Source organism: Rutidosis leptorrhynchoides, chromosome 2 (assembly GCF_046630445.1).
Source record: "Rutidosis leptorrhynchoides isolate AG116_Rl617_1_P2 chromosome 2, CSIRO_AGI_Rlap_v1, whole genome shotgun sequence".
NCBI lineage: Eukaryota > Viridiplantae > Streptophyta > Magnoliopsida > Asterales > Asteraceae > Rutidosis > Rutidosis leptorrhynchoides.
The window spans coordinates 234,453,871-234,470,219 of record NC_092334.1 but is presented as its reverse complement, the minus strand read 5'-3'; the positions used below and the strand labels follow the sequence as shown (position 1 = coordinate 234,470,219).

The 16,349-nt window shown below is 35.3% G+C and overlaps 2 protein-coding genes across 2 annotated transcripts; both read left to right on the top strand.

Annotated features, from left to right (window-relative positions):
- The first annotated feature begins 253 nt into the window (after window positions 1-253).
- LOC139891708 (uncharacterized) lies at window positions 254-11,525 on the top strand. The gene is made up of 13 exons (XM_071874686.1): window positions 254-393; window positions 504-624; window positions 702-780; window positions 1,617-1,692; window positions 2,243-2,326; window positions 2,397-2,501; window positions 2,653-2,733; window positions 2,831-2,895; window positions 3,317-3,386; window positions 3,477-3,554; window positions 3,653-3,750; window positions 3,840-3,975; window positions 11,171-11,525. The coding sequence occupies exons 1-13, from the start codon at window positions 337-339 to the stop codon at window positions 11,315-11,317; spliced, it is 1,197 nt and encodes a 398-aa protein (XP_071730787.1). The 5' UTR covers window positions 254-336; the 3' UTR covers window positions 11,318-11,525.
- Window positions 11,526-12,444: 919 nt separating this feature from the next.
- LOC139888599 (acid beta-fructofuranosidase 2, vacuolar-like) lies at window positions 12,445-15,310 on the top strand. The gene is made up of 7 exons (XM_071871600.1): window positions 12,445-12,832; window positions 13,056-13,064; window positions 13,184-14,037; window positions 14,116-14,277; window positions 14,408-14,646; window positions 14,851-14,938; window positions 15,032-15,310. The coding sequence occupies exons 1-7, from the start codon at window positions 12,445-12,447 to the stop codon at window positions 15,308-15,310; spliced, it is 2,019 nt and encodes a 672-aa protein (XP_071727701.1).
- Window positions 15,311-16,349: the final 1,039 nt, after the last annotated feature.

Genomic DNA, 16,349 nt, shown 5'->3' with positions numbered 1-16,349 from the left:
TGTTTTTCCAAAAAAAAAGAAAAGAAAAACAAAGACTTATTTTTAAAAAAAAAACACAAAGGCTTATTTATTTTTCACCTGAGATCCTGAGATAAGTTATTTACTATTTACCTTTATTATTTTATTTTATATTTATATTTATTTATGTAGATGTAGATAATCAATTTCCCTAAAGTGAAGTATCTGTGATTTACCTACAAGTGTGTTCGACAATTATTTTGGTAAGGGAGTGACTGATTTTTTATCCTGAAAAAAAAAAAAAAAAATTTGGAGTACTATAAAACCTTGCATACCATCTTCCCCAAACTCTACACTCTTTCTACAAAATCATAAAAAATGTCAACTGCTTCATTTCACGCTGCTTCACACACACCTTCTTCCATTCTTCTTCAGGTAATCAATCCGCACACAATGTCAATTACTGTAAATATTTATGTACTTCTTCACAATTTCATTATCTATCTATGTTTTACTTAATTTGACATGTTTTAATCGATCATCAGCTGGACAAACGAACACAATTTTCGGTACGATCCGTATTACCAGTTACTGGTTTCAATCATCACAGATCATGTACTCGTATCCGATCATCATTCACTGATTTCTCTGCTTCCCCTAACATCGGTACATCTAATTTCAATTTTTATTGTGTTAGGTCTTATTGTTAGTTAAATTAATACTTGTTTTCTTTTAATTTGTAGGTGGAAAAACAGAATTAGATGCTCTATCACACTATAGTGAAGTCGTTCCTGATACTGTTGTCTTCGATGACTTCGAGAGGTTATATATATATATATATATATATATATATATATATATATATATATATATATATATATATAGGGGCAGGATCAATGGGAAGTAACCAATCGGGGAAGCGGGGGAAGCCAATTTTTTTTTTTTTTTTCGTTTTTTTTGAAATTTTTGTTTCCGGCATCAAGATCACACGAAAAATAACATTCAAGATAATATTGTTCGTGAAAAATATGAAGGTTTTTTTTCATGTTTTGTGAAGTAAAATTTAGCCCGATTTAGGGTTTAGGGTTTGGTGTTTTGGGTTTATTCCATAAACCCAAAACACCACACCCTAAACCCTAAACTCTAAATTCTAAACCGTTCGTTTTAAAAACTCAATCTAAATCCTAAATCTAAACCCTAAATCTAAACCCTCAACCCTAAATTTTTAAACCCTAATATCTAAACCCTATAAACCCTAATATCTAAACCCCAATAGCTAAAACCTCAAAATACGCTCGAAAAACACGATAATTGTTATATATTACTTCTTCGAGCGTTTTCCCGCCAAAATAAAAACATTTATCACAAAGTGTCCCTACTAAATGTTCATATTTTCATCTCATCTATAATGTTCGTGAACAAAGTTTTTTCAAAAAACGAAAAAAAAAAAAGTTTTTGCTTCCCCCCGCTCCCCCGAATGGTTACTTCCCTCTTGATCCTACCACTATATATATATATATATATATATATATATATATATATATATATATATATATATATATATATATATATATATATATATAATTAGCATATATTTGTAATTTAGTGTATGTGTGAGTATTATATAATGGAATTTGAAAGATAAATTGGTTATATAGGTTTCCTCCAACTGCCGCCACTGTTAGTTTTTCACTTCTGTTAGGAATTTGCAGTCTCCCTGATACAGCCTTTAAGGTAATTATAAGAAGTGTGTAAATGGTTGTATATTTACTTCTGTTAGATTTTTCAAAATTTATCTAATTATTCGGTCAATGTAATCAATGGGTCTAAATCGGATTTAGTTGTCCGAAGTCAGATTTAGTTTTTCAAAACTAGTCAAAGTTGGTCAACATCTCACCTCCCCATACCTCGCATGTGCGGGATTGGGTATTGTTGTTGTTGTTGTTGTTTTATATTTACACATATAAATCTGAAAATATTAAATGAATATAAATATATAAAAAGTCAAGTCAGATTAATCACGGTTTGGTTGATTAATCCCTAGGAGGTTGCGGTCAATTAATCCTCGATTAAGGAGTGTCACTACCTTTTGAGTATATATATGATTAATTAACTAATTTAGGTCCAAATTCAAATGAAGAAATTTTACTTGAGTATCACTGTTTCTTGCCATTGTAGATTTTTTTATTTTTTTTTTACATAATTGAGATTAAATGTTATGAGTTTGAGTGAACGTATAATGTATTCAGTTAGTAATGATTCGGTGTTCATTACTTGGTTATAGGGTGCTGTGGATACTGCATTGGCAGATAAAGAGTGTTATGGTTTAGAGACCCCGGATTCACGAATGACATGCTTTGTGAATAAGGTAGATCTTTTATTTTGTTGATAGTGCCATCTATATACAACTGGTTTGATGAGTAAATGGATAATAACAGGCTTTAGTAAATGTTGGTGGTGAGTTATCAAAGCTAGTACCTGGTCGTGTTTCAACTGAAATCGATGCTCGCCTTGCATATGATACACATGCCATTGTTGGGAAGGTAAAATAATGGTTATCATTTTCAGCGCCACTAATATCGTGCATACACTTTCTTTGTGTTTACTTTGAGTTAGAGTTGTAGTGGTTATATTTATTTATTTATTTATTTTTGTGTGTGTTTAATTACACTTCGAATTTTTACCATGATGCAGGTGAAAGACCTGTTGCATATGTACAATAGTATTGATGTCCCTGCAGAGCGTTTGTTATTCAAGATCCCGGCTACTTGGCAAGTGAGTAAACTATAGTAATATTTTACTGTAAGTTTTAACTTTTAATTTAATGCTGAAAAACAGATTTTAATTTGTATTAGCGAATCATACTCTGCAGGGAATTGAGGCTGCAACTTTGCTGGAGTCTGAGGGTATACAGACACATATGACCTTTGTATACAGGTATACTAAGTACCTATTAACACAATTAAAGGTTAACGTATAGTACATACTGCATGATAATAATATAGAAGATTAAAAAATAATAGACCTTACGAGCAGATCAAAAAAGAAAAGAAAAAAAACGTCAAAGTAGTTTGAAATACACTGACCTGTACACATGGTTGCAAACGGCAGTTGTGTGACTAGCCCGTCCCGATTCGAAGAAAAATATTTAATAACTCGGGCAACTGTCAAAAGTCGGGTCAAAGTCGGTCAACGTCAGTCAAAAGTCGACTTTTTGTCTTGCCTTGTTCCAGTGTAAATGAAAATCTCAAGCCCATCTAGAAATTAGATAAAAAAAAAAAAAAATTAAAGTTAGATAGATTAATAAATACACTATGGTTATAGAAAACTTCATAAAAAAACCTATTCTGCTCTTCAGCTTTGCTCAAGCTGCAGCTGCTGCTCAAGCTGGTGCGTCTGTTATTCAGATATTTGTAGGGCGCCTTAGGGTAAATATAATACACTTCCATTTTTTTTCTACATTATTTTTAAATTTCAATATCATCCCTCTTATAGTAGTTTTATTACCACATTGTTAGGATTGGGCACGAAACAACAATGGTGATCCTGAGATAGAAGCCGCTCTTAAAAGAGGAGAAGATCCCGGATTAGCTTTGGTTCATTTCAGAACCCTAAATCTGTTCTTATGTATTTTCAAATTAAGATTGATTTTTTTTTTTTAAATTGTACCTTTTTTTTTTTCTTCCTGTTGCAGGTGATGAAAGCTTACAATTATATTCACAAATACAACCATAAATCAAAACTGATGGTTGCTTCAATCCGTAACAAGCAGGACGTTTTCAATGTTCTAGGGTACATCCTATTTTTTAGGCGTTCAATGTTAGTTTTGTTTTAGCACATTTCAGCCCAACAAATGATCTTTTGGTTTTTATGCTATGCAGGGTTGATTACATCATCACTCCTTTAAAGATATTGCAGGCTCTTAAGGAATCTGTTACTCCTGATGATGACAAATATACATTTGTCAAAAGACTATCCTCACAATCAGCTGATGCTTATAGCTTTACTGACGAAGAGGTAAGCTCCTGAGTTACTAAATTTAACGTAATCATTGGTCTTGTGAAAATGACGAAACTACGATAGTAACACTATATTATTGATGTGTAAAATCTATAATTTCAAAGTAGAATGAAATACTACAAATATTGTTTGATTAAGAAATTAACCTTTTTTAAAACGCCAACTCACATACCCAATATGCTCACGAAGGACTTTAACCCTCAACCTCTTTGGTTGAAAGTCTCCTCGAATACGGCTAGGATATAAACCCTTTGGTTAATTAAGTAATTAACTAGTAATAGTAATAGTAATATTGGATTGGAAGGGGGTTTCAAATGATTTTGTTTTGCAACTTCCGCTGCGAATAATTAAGCAAAGTTGACAAGTTGAAATCAGTTATATTTATAACAAGTTAATAACCCACGTGTAAGAACAATAAACTAGACTAAATTAATTATAGTTATTCAATTGATCATAAATTAAAGTAACTACATTAACAAGTAACATAATATAATATAAAAGATTAAACATTCATGACTAGGCAGAGAAAATACACGAAAGGTTAGCCATTATGTGGGTATCAATCTCAATCATCAAAACTTAAATAAAAAAGTACATAATTTTATTAAGAAGCTGATATGTAATTCCTGAATCCTGAATCGAATCGAGGAATCACTGAATCTCAATCTGAAAGCTATGAACAAGAATTAAGCTTCGAGACTTGAAATTGGGGATTTTATTATTGTGAAGAACAGAGTACAATTAGAGAGAAAATTACAATTGAAAAACCTAATTACACTAGTGATTACAGATCCTTATATCAACAACTAGCAACTAACAATTCTGTTTACAATTCAGTTGCAACAACCCAACTACCAGCTCTCGATTCCGCCACTTGCATTTTGAACAGCTACAGGATGAGTTGACCAGTTTATGTTGACCTGCAATTAAGTGGCACGTGCGTTGCACGTGACCACATAACAATCCCTTTCCCTTGAAATCATTCTTGTCCACAAGAATTGAAATTGAAATCTGGAAATCGTAACAGCAAATCTTCAGCCCTTTCCCAAGTAGCATCATCAATCGACCCATTCTGCCATTGAACCAGGAATTGAATGTCAGCTCGATTGTCACGTTTAACCATTTTCCTGTCAAGAACCTTCATGGGTTGAACTGCAATTAACCCATTTTCATCTAAATGAGGCATGGTACCAGTGTGAGTAGGAACTTCACCCTTATGTAATTTCAATTGTGACACGTGGAATACGGGGTGTACCATAGCTGACTGAGGTAGCTGCAACTTATAAGCTACCTCTCCCACCTTTTGCAAAATAGGAAATGGACCATAAAATTTAGGGGAGAATTTGTGTTGTGATGCCCCCCTTAATGTCACTTGTCGAAATGGCTGCAATTTCACATAAACCCAATCACCCACTTCTAATACTCGTTCTGTTCTGTGTTGATCTGCATAATGCCTCATACAATCCTGTGCTCTTTTGATATGGAATTTCAACACTGCAATGGCATTTTCCCTAGCCATCAAACTTCTGTCAACAGCTTCCACTCTGCTATGATGTGGAACATAGGTGGTGGTAGATAGTGGTGACTGTCCATACACTACCTCAAAAGGAGTGGTTTGAATTGCTGTATGGGAATTCGAGTTATACCAGAATTCAGCTAAGGACAACCAACGAATCCATTGCTTTGGTTGCTCACTAGTCATGCATCTCAAGTAGCATTCAATGCTCCTGTTGACCACTTCTGTTTGACCATCCGTTTGTGGATGGTATGCAGTTGAAAGATGCAAACTGACATTAAGAGACTTAAAAAACTCTTGCCAAAATAAACTTGTGAAGATTTTATCTCTGTCACTAATAATGACTGATGGAAGGCCATGAAGTTTGTACACATTATCCACAAATGCCATTGCCACTTGTGAGGCAGTAAATGGGTGAGATAAAGGAATAAAGTGAGCATATTTGCTCAATCTATCCACTACCACAAATATAACATCCTTGCCACCAGATTTGGGTAGACCTTCAACAAAATCCATTGAGATTTCAGACCAAATTCGATTGGGAATTGGAAGTGGTTGCAGCAACCCTGGATTTTGGGTGAGGTCTGGCTTACATCTCTGGCACACATCACAAGCTCTCACATAGTCTCTTACATGCTTCCTCATGTGATTCCAATAAAAACAAGTAGACCACCTCTTTACAGTGGCTTGGTAGCCAGAATGCCCCCCTAAGGAATCATCATGGAAATGTTTAAGTAATTTCAACCTTAATGCCTTGTCTGCCCCAATGACTACTTTATTCTTCCTGTATAAGATACCATTTTGCCATGAGTAGTGTTTCACTTGAGTTGGATCATTATGCATCTTTGAAATGATCTGCTGCAAATCATTATCCTCCTCAACACTCTTAGTGATTTGTGCCTGCAAATCATGACCAATGGTAGTCAACTGAATCTGAAAGAGTTGACCAATGCCCTGGACACGAGACAAAGCATCTGCAGCAACATTCTCACTTCCTTTCTTATATACAATCTCATAATCAAACCCCATTAACTTGGGTAACCATTTCATCTGTGTAGGGGTAGTGATTCTTTGATCAAGCAGGTACTTTAGACTAATGTGGTCAGTCTTAATAACAAAATGCCTATCAAGTAAGTAACCCCTCCACTTTTCCAAGGCTAGAATCACTGCCATGAATTCCTTCTCATACGTGGACAACTCTTGATGTCTGCTGGACAGGGTTCTGCTCAAATATGCAATGGGGTGGCCATTCTGTTGCAACACTGCTCCAATACCAGTGCCTGAAGCATCCGTTTCAAGAATGAATTGCTGATCAAAATCTAGAAGTTTAAGTACTGGAGCCTTTTGCATTACTAACTTTAATGTCTCAAAAGCCTGAGTTGCTTCTTCTGACCAGATAAATGCATCTTTTCTTAAAAGCTTGGTTAAAGGCAAACTGATAATAGAATAATTCTTGATAAAACGCCTATAGTACCCTGTTAAACCTAGGAACCCTCTTAGCTGCTTCAAATTAGTTGGTGTGGGCCATTTCACCATAGCCTCTATTTTAGTGGGATCAGTAGATACCCCTTGAGCTGAGATAACATGACCTAAGTACTCCACTTCATTAGTAGCAAACACACATTTGGACATCTTTGCATAAAGTTGATGCCTTTGCATAGTAGTGAGTACCATTTTCAAGTGTTCAAGGTGAGTTTCCAGGGTTGGACTATACACCAAGATGTCATCAAAAAAGACCAATGTAAACTTCCTTAAAAAGGGTTTAAAGACATCATTCATTAGAGCCTGGAATGTGGAAGGTGCATTTGTTAGCCCAAAAGGCATTACCAAAAACTCGTAATGACCTTCATGTGTTTTGAAGGCTGTTTTAGCAATATCATCCTCATACATACGAATTTGATGGTATCCAGACCTTAGGTCTAACTTAGAGAAGTAACAGGATCCACTTAATTCATCTATTAGCTCTTCAATAATTGGAATTGGAAATTTATCTTTAATTGTATGCTTGTTTAGCTCCCTATAGTCAATACACATCCTCCAAGACCCATCTTTTTTCTTAACCATCACAATAGGAGCAGAATAAGGACTTTGACTAGCTCTAATGACACCAGTTTCCAATAATTCATGAACCATGCTTTCTATGGCATCTTTTTGGCTAGGTGGGTGCCTATATGGCCTGATGTTGATGGGTGGGGTACCTTGTTTTAAGGGAATTCTATGGTCAAAGGCACGTTTGGGAGGTAAACTATTGGGTACAGCAAATACACATTGGAATGCATCCAAAAGGGTTGTAACTGCAGCACAGTGTTTTGTACCTTTGTCATGTGGCTGCCCCACCTTTGTCTCCATATTCCAAAGGGCTGCAGGATAAACACACATGGCATTGCATTGGATAGTGGGTTGTGACAAAGCTTTACTCAAATCTTTCCCTTCTTTAACTTGAGATGGCATCCTATGTTTACCCCTTAGTTCTAACTTCTTGCTTTTGTACATAAAAGACATTCTCAATTCTTCAAAATTCCATTTGATGTCACCTAAGGTTTTTAACCATTGAACACCCAATACCATCTCACTACCTCCCAACGGAATTAACACCATGTCACTAACAAAAACTTGACCACAAATAACCCAACTAAATCGTACACAAGCATTTGAACTAACCAGCTTATTCCCACCTGGAACAAATACCATCATGGGTTCTGTATTCCTAAACTGGCAACCCAACTTTTTAGCAGTGTGCAAATCAAGAAAATTGTGAGTACTTCCAGAGTCAATCAAGATGTTGACTACTTGCTTCTGTACATACCCCACAACTCTCATAGTTTGATAGGTATCAGTTCCAGTTAATGCATTTAAGGAGATTAATGGCCTTTCTTGATCATTGTTGGACAACATGTGATCATCATCCACCACTGCATCAAAATCTTCAACAACATCACATCCTTCCATCTCCTCTTCAGTACAAGCTAACACTTCTAGAGAATATAATTGGCCACTGCATTTATGACCTGGTGTATACCTTTGGTCACAATAGAAGCATAGATGTTTGGCACGTTTTTCATCTATCTCCTTTTGTGTCAATTGCTTCCTGCCACCTGTTGGTATGTGACCCTTTGATGTACTATTGTAATTTGGTGGCATTAATGCTAATTGATTATTTCCCCCACCATGATTCACATCTTTGGCCCCACTCCACTGTCCAGTAAATCTTGAATTGCTAGTGTTCACTGAATTCATTTTAGGGGTTGGAAGTAAAGGGGTATACCTTCTCTTAGTGACAGCTATAGTTTCTTCCTGCATTCTTGCCAACCCCATAGCATCTTCTAAAGTGTGAGGCTTGAACATTCTAACAGGAAGTTCTATATCCTTTTGCAGGCCAGCCAAGTAGAAGCTAATTGATTGCTTAACACTAACTTCCACTTTATTCATCAATTGCTCAAATTCATCATTATACAATTGTAAAGATCCTGTTTGTCTTAGATTCTTGAGTTCAGCTAATGGATCCTCAATTGTAGGCCCAAATCTTCTTTGAACAGCATCAGCATATACTGCCCATTCTACATCTTCTCCATGTGTTTTAATGAACTGTTGGTGCCACACTAATGCCCTCTTATACATGTGGATTGAAGCTAACCTCACCTTTTCTTCTTCATCAATTCTATCTGCTACAAAGAATTGATTACAACGATACAGCCACTCCTTCACATCATCACCTTCAAACTTTGGGAATTCGAGTTTTGTGAACCTTGACATTTATTTGTGTACTTCTATGGCTAGCTCCTTCGCCATTTTTGGATTGAAGGTATTTCTGTTGCAAGATCACATCATCTAGCTTCCCAATAATTGCTAACACAGCTTGGCTCAATTCTGAAACTGTAGATCGTAGTAATTCAAAAGCGTTGTCGTCTTCACCGGAACTAGCCCTAGTAGCGACCACCATTGTTGAATTTGCTGTAAATTCGATATCAAACCCAAGAAATCGCTCTGATACCAATTGATATGTAATTCCTGAATCCTGAATCGAATCGAGGAATCACTGAATCTCAATCTGAAAGCTATGAACAAGAATTAAGCTTCGAGACTTGAAATTGGGGATTTTATTATTGTGAAGAACAAAGTACAATTAGAGAGAAAATTACAATTGAAAAACCTAATTACACAAGTGATTACAGATCCTTATATCAACAACTAGCAACTAACAATTCTGTTTACAATTCAGTTGCAACAACCCAACTACCAGCTCTCGATTCCGCCACTTGCATTTTGAACAGCTACAGGATGAGTTGACCAGTTTATGTTGACCTGCAATTAAGTGGCACGTGCGTTGCACGTGACCACATAACAGAAGCATGATTAAATCGGATGCAATAACGTTTGTATAGATTGATGATGTAAACTTAAATACTTGTGTTTGAGTGGTGAAAAGGTGATGAACTTAATCGTCGAAGTCACCCAATTTCGTCCGAATCGCACCATGTTAGAGTTAACCCTAACATACAGTTTAATTTGTATATTTATAGCTCCCTAGAAATCAACTCGCTGTCTAGGCGGGTTCGTACATGATCCTGGCGAGATCACAGGTTACTCTCAACTGTCCATGATGGTTTAAGAACGATCTTAGTCAGCTCGAATCTTCATTTTTCTCTGAAATTCCCACAAATGTCCACCTTTTCAACACTTTACCAATATATTCACCACTAATCAATCTTCAATTTAAAAAAGTATTATAATTCATCAAATAGACGTAAATTAAGGGCATGGTTGGTTGGGGGTTTTAGGTGACAAGGAATGGGAAAGGGAATGAATAATATGCTTGGTTAAGTACAAAGGGAATGAGCATTCCTTAGTAGTGGGCAATGGAGCATTCCCCATCAAATTGAGGGGAATAAAAAAAATCTCTACGTATTATGCTTAAAAACAAACTTCCATGTTTTTCTCCCCACTCCTCATCACACAATTACGTACGTGTATTTTCTTTTTTATTATATTTTTAATTTTCAATACATTTTATTTATTATATATTTAACCCTTATAATATCCGTTATATTCCCATTATATTCCTATTACCATTACCATTTCCATTTCTATTCCTCTAATTATTCCAAGCATGCCCTAAATATAAATAGGGTCGATATTGCAACTCAAAGTATGTACACGGTTCGAATCTTGTAGTGGGGCCCATTGGTTCGGTCCTTGACATCCTTGCAAGAGGTCTCAGATTCGAATCTTGTGGTGGCGATGGAAGAGTTGGAAACAGCTATGGAGTAATCTTGATGGGCTGCGTACAGTAGATTATGGGGTTGGATTAGGTGCCCTCCCGGGGTAACCCGCACAAGGAAAAACCTTGTAACTTTTTAATGTGTGTGTAATATACGCAATATCTATTATTCAAATAAAATATATATGAAAATAATGCATTGCTTGCTAGGAAAAAAATCAAATAAGCATGGTTTGAAAAGTTATGATTTCAGATTCTTCAGATGTAAATAATCTTATTCAGTTGCAACCTCTTGTTGGCTTTTAAGCCATGAATTTACAACATTTGAATAGGTTGCAGCTTTTGTATATTGTTTAACATTTACCCTAAATTTCTAAAATTTCCTTCAATTGTGAAAATTTAAGGAATTATGTGAATCCAAGTTATGAACCCTTATTTACCTTCTTCTGTATCTGCAGCTAGTGAAGTGGGACCAACGTAGTTTTGCTTCAGCAATGGGGACCGCAGCATTGGAACTCCTTGCATCTGGCATGGATAGTTATTCAAACCAAGCAAAAAGGGTGGAAGAACTATTTGGAAAGATATGGCCACCACCAAATGTTTGAGCGATAAGATCAACAATTTCTCAACTCCGTTTTGTTATGTTGTTTTATCCTTTGTAATCCTGGTTTGAAAGTTTCAACGTTGTTAGTATCACGTTTTCGTTGATGATAATGAGATGAGAGACTTATCGCAATGTTGAATCATTGTATCGTTAGCTTGATGGTTGGACTTATATTGTTGCAAGCCAAGTTGATAGAGGTGGCGAATTGGATGTGTCGAGTTAAAAACTAGTATACTAAAAATATAAAACTTAGACTAAAAGGCCATTATAATTTACTTGTATACATATGCTCATGTTTCTCTGATATTTATCAGACATAACACAACACATAATCTTAATGAAAATCTGAAGGCTAGAAGTAATTAACTGTCTGAATATTGGTAAAACACACTTCTTGACTTGTAGTATGTAGGTTAAGTTATTCTCTTTTTTGTATTTATAAACTTGCATTATCAAAAAATGTTGTGGCATAATCTTTCTTTGCTACTAAAGGTCTTTGGCCTAGTGGTATGCACTAGAGGTAATTCATCAACTTTGAGGTTGTGAATTCGAGTCTTGTGATCGACAATTTGTAATTGGGTGTGTTTCTAGTTCTAAAAAGAAGGAAAAATCTATTTGCTACGCAGAAATATATTGAAACAAAGTTCAATAAGAAAAATAGCTATATCTAGAATGTAAAACCAAAAACAAGCAACATAATGTAAGCTTTCAAAAATCTTTAAGCTGTCAATTTCAACTATATAACGGATAAATGCTATAATAGAAGCTCCTCACGGCTTCAAACATAACATTTGGAAAAGTTGGCACAAAAATCTACTTTTAGTAACAAGACGTAATTACAAATAGTCATTTTATTTTATTTATTTATTTATTTATTTTTTTTATGTGTGTGTGTGTATTTTATTCTTTAGACAAATACAAAGATCAGTTAATATTAACCGATAAACAAGAAAAAGGTCCTAAAAACAGATATTTACACGTTATTTTCTTCTATAGTTTCTCACAACCAAACACATTTTCATATGCCCTTGTATTTCTCCATATTAAGCTTAAGCTCAAAACATTAAACAGAAAAAAACCATAACTATACCAAACTATAATTAACAAATGCCATAACACTTAACCAAAATGAAATCCAAAACTACATCTGATGTCGAAAACCCAACAGGGACAACCTATATTCAAGAACCGGATCATGGTTATGTCCCATTGTTGGACGCAAGTCAACCTTTAAACGATCAAGAAAACGAGCAACAACCCAGTAAACCAGTTCTTCTTCTGATTTCTGGGTTGTTGGCTATTGGCTTATTGGTGGCGTTAATTATCGGCAATGTACACATCCCTGAATATGATTACGACCTGCCATTGCCAGAGAGGATGAATCCAGTAAAACAAGGTATATCAGATAAATCGTTCAAATTACCATATAACGCATCATCTTTTTCATGGGCAGATGACATGTTAAGTTGGCAAGCACCCGCATTTCATTTTTATCCAGGAGAGAATTGGATGAACGGTAAAAATTTCATGATGTTTCATTGTACAAACATTTACTTTTCTATGTAACTAATCAATATTTGTAGCCATTTTATAGATCTTAAAAGAATAATAAATAAATTGATAGAAAAATAAAAATGTTTCAAGTACATACACACTTACTAATTTATTTTCCTTTTGATTTTTTGGTAATTTATACGGCGTCATTTTGATGGTGGCATTTCGACGTTGTATACTTGCAGATCCAAATGGTAACTTATATCAAACTTGATTAATGTATACTGTAGTATCATTCCAATTAATCTTAATTACATTTTTTATATAATAAATGTGAAATGTTATAATAATACGAGTAATACTTTTATGATAGGTCCGGTATTCTATAAGGGATGGTACCATTTATTTTACCAGTATAGCCCGGAGGCCCCCGTGTGGGGCCCAATTGTGTGGGGTCATGCCGTATCAAGAGACATGATTCATTGGAGACATCTTCCAGTAGCAATGGAGAGAGACAAATGGTACGACGTAAATGGTGTATGGACCGGGTCAACGACTATCCTTCCAAATAACAGACTTGTGATACTTTACACTGGTTCAACCAACGAATCGGTTCAAGTCCAATGCTTAGCATACCCAGCCAACCCACCTGACCCTCTCCTTATTAATTGGATCAAGGCCCCTGCTAACCCGGTCTTGGTCCCACCACCGGGGATTGGTGTAAAGGACTTTCGTGACCCTACCACTGCCTGGCTCACCCCAGAGGGGAAATGGCGCACAGTGATCGGGTCCAAAGTAAATAAAACCGGAATAGTGTTAGTATATGACACCAAGGATTTTTTAAACTATGAGTTACAAAAAGAGTGGCTTCATAAAGTCACGGGAACTGGAATGTGGGAATGTGTTGATTTTTACCCGGTTTCCAAAAGTGAGTTTGGGCTTGATACCGGGGCGATTGGGCCTAATGTGAAACATGTACTTAAAGCTAGTATGGATGATGATAGATGTGATTATTACGCAATTGGGAAGTATAATCCGAAGAAAGGTAAATGGAAACCAGATGATCCTAAAATCGACGTTGGATACGGTTTACGATATGATTATGGGATTTATTACGCATCTAAAACATTTTATGACCAAAATAAGAAAAGAAGGATTTTATGGAGCTGGATTAAAGAAACTGATAGTGAAAAGTCGGATATCAAGAAGGGTTGGGCGTCTCTTATGGTAAACATATTGCATTTCAAAATACATTTTTCATTGTTATAAGTTATTATAGTTTTTGTTCATTGTAAAAATTACCAGGCGATTCCAAGAACCGTTGCGTTAGATCCAGCAACTGGCACCAATTTACTTCAATGGCCAATTGCAGAGTTGGAGAAACTCAGATCGAATCTTATACAGTTTAATGATGTTAAACTTGAAACTGGCTCACTAATTCCTCTTAATGTTGGTCCAACATCTCAGGTATGTAATAATGTATAATTTTACTAGACTTAACCATGAACCATGCACTTTTATATGATAACCAACACATAAATTATAGTAATTGCTTGTTATGTTAGTAATAAGTTTGAGATGAATTCTTTCATAAAAGGTGGATATAATGGTTGAGTTTGAGTTGGATAAGAAGCTTTCCAATAGATTACGCGTAGGAGCCGGTGTGCCATACAATTGTGCTGGTCATGGTGGAGCTGGTGTGAGAGATGCATTAGGTCCATTTGGTTTAACCATTCTTGCAAACAATAACTTAACAGAACACACACCTGCTTACTTCTATATCGCTAAAGGCAAAAGTGGAGATCTCACTACATTTTTCTGCTTTGATCAATCAAGGTATTGTTTTTTCGTATTTATTTAATGCCATACGTTCTGTTTATACACCGACGGATTATTCGGTGCACATTCAGAACAAATGGATCATATGTATAAAGGATAAATTTTTGTTAAAATTATTACTCTATTCGTCCTAGTAAAGTGAACTAAGTCGTACAAAGGGAGTACTCGTTTATATATTTGGTTGCTTTCGTTTTTGGTTAGATCTTCCATGGCAAAAGATGTGGATAAATCTATTTATGGGAGTACCGTTCCTGTCCTTAAAGGCGAAAAACTCTCCATGAGAATTTTGGTAATTTTTTAATTAATAAGTGTATTACTATTACTTTTAATTCTTTTTTTTTTCTTTCAAAATATCGGATCTAATTAATGAGACGTTCTTTAGGTGGATCATTCGATAGTTGAAGGTTATGCACAAGGAGGAAGAACATGCATTACTTCACGTATTTACCCAACCGAAGCGATTAACAACGATGCTAAAATCTTCTTATTCAACAATGCTACTAAAGTTAATGTGACAGCTTCACTCAAGATTTGGCAAATGGGCCTTAGCTCAAATAACGAAAGTGGATGGGTTTGGCTTGGCCCATCACTGATCTTACTTGTTGTCTTTTGGTTTGTCGTATGGACATGGCAAAATCAAAGAAGGAATGATAGGTCATAAAGAAGAATGAGTTCCAAACTTAGAGCCCGTTTGGTGTCTAGGGTAGTAGCCGTTTGGTTAGGCCGATAAATAGAACTTCAACCGCAATAATAGATTGCCAAGACTCATCGGTAATAACATACGTAACGTGAAGCCCATGGTCTCAAAGCCGCATTTGAGGAAAAGCTCAACCAAATACGATGAAAACTTCTTTTGATTTTTGCGTGGAACAAATAAGAGTATTATGTATAAGGGTAGTTTAGGCTGCGTAGGACATAGGCCGATTTTGAGTAGATCATCGTACGTACGATGAGTTCTTTATTTTTGGTATTCCCTTTGGTTGGGTTAGCCCATATGATCTGGATCAATTCAATATGATCTTTTGTTAAATTAACCCAAAGAGCTAAATGAATTAATTATACACTCGCCTCAAAGAAAATGACACATCTTTTTCTATTTACTTATAGATATAGATTAAAAAGCAAAGTCTACGAGTTCTTAAAATTGTGTATTGTCTCGTCTTATAATATTATAAAACTACTTTATAACCCCTGACTTCGCGAAATTATACATAAAAATTTTGTATTGATGTTTAAAATATAATGGTATATGTCAAGTTTATTCGTATCTGTTCGAAACAGTTTAGTTCAATTTAGTAATTTGATAGAGTGTGTCCCGTATTATATAAATTAGTCGTGGTTCTTATTAGTCTAAATTCGTTTTATAATTGAAAACCTGCATCTAAGCAGCCTATGTGTTCACTGGCTCACTGCACCAGAAGGTTCACTTTTCATACCATCACATGACGTGCCTTCTAAACAATAGTAAGCAGCCCTATTTGTTCAAATACTCCTTCTAAATTTACTCAAAAGGTTCGCTTTTCATACCATGTAAGACGCGCCTTCTAAATTTCATCAAAAGGTTCACTTTTCGTACCATAAATTTACTCAAAAGGTTCACATTTCATACCATGTAAGACGCCGATTTTACATTTAGGTTCTGTTACATCTGCGTTTGATAAATATGAATGATTAAGCAGTAATTGATTCATAATCTGAAT

Bases quoted from the DNA above. Each gene is read 5' to 3' on its own strand.
- LOC139891708 (XM_071874686.1), top strand. From the start codon at position 337: ATGTCAACTGCTTCATTTCACGCTGCTTCACACACACCTTCTTCCATT. The intron at 2,327-2,396 runs GTAGATCTTTTA...GGATAATAACAG, and splicing joins TGACATGCTTTGTGAATAAG to GCTTTAGTAAATGTTGGTGG. The intron at 2,896-3,316 runs GTATACTAAGTA...TCTGCTCTTCAG, and splicing joins CATATGACCTTTGTATACAG to CTTTGCTCAAGCTGCAGCTG.
- LOC139888599 (XM_071871600.1), top strand. From the start codon at position 12,445: ATGAAATCCAAAACTACATCTGATGTCGAAAACCCAACAGGGACAACC. The intron at 14,278-14,407 runs GTATGTAATAAT...CTTTCATAAAAG, and splicing joins ATGTTGGTCCAACATCTCAG to GTGGATATAATGGTTGAGTT. The intron at 14,939-15,031 runs GTAATTTTTTAA...GACGTTCTTTAG, and splicing joins AACTCTCCATGAGAATTTTG to GTGGATCATTCGATAGTTGA.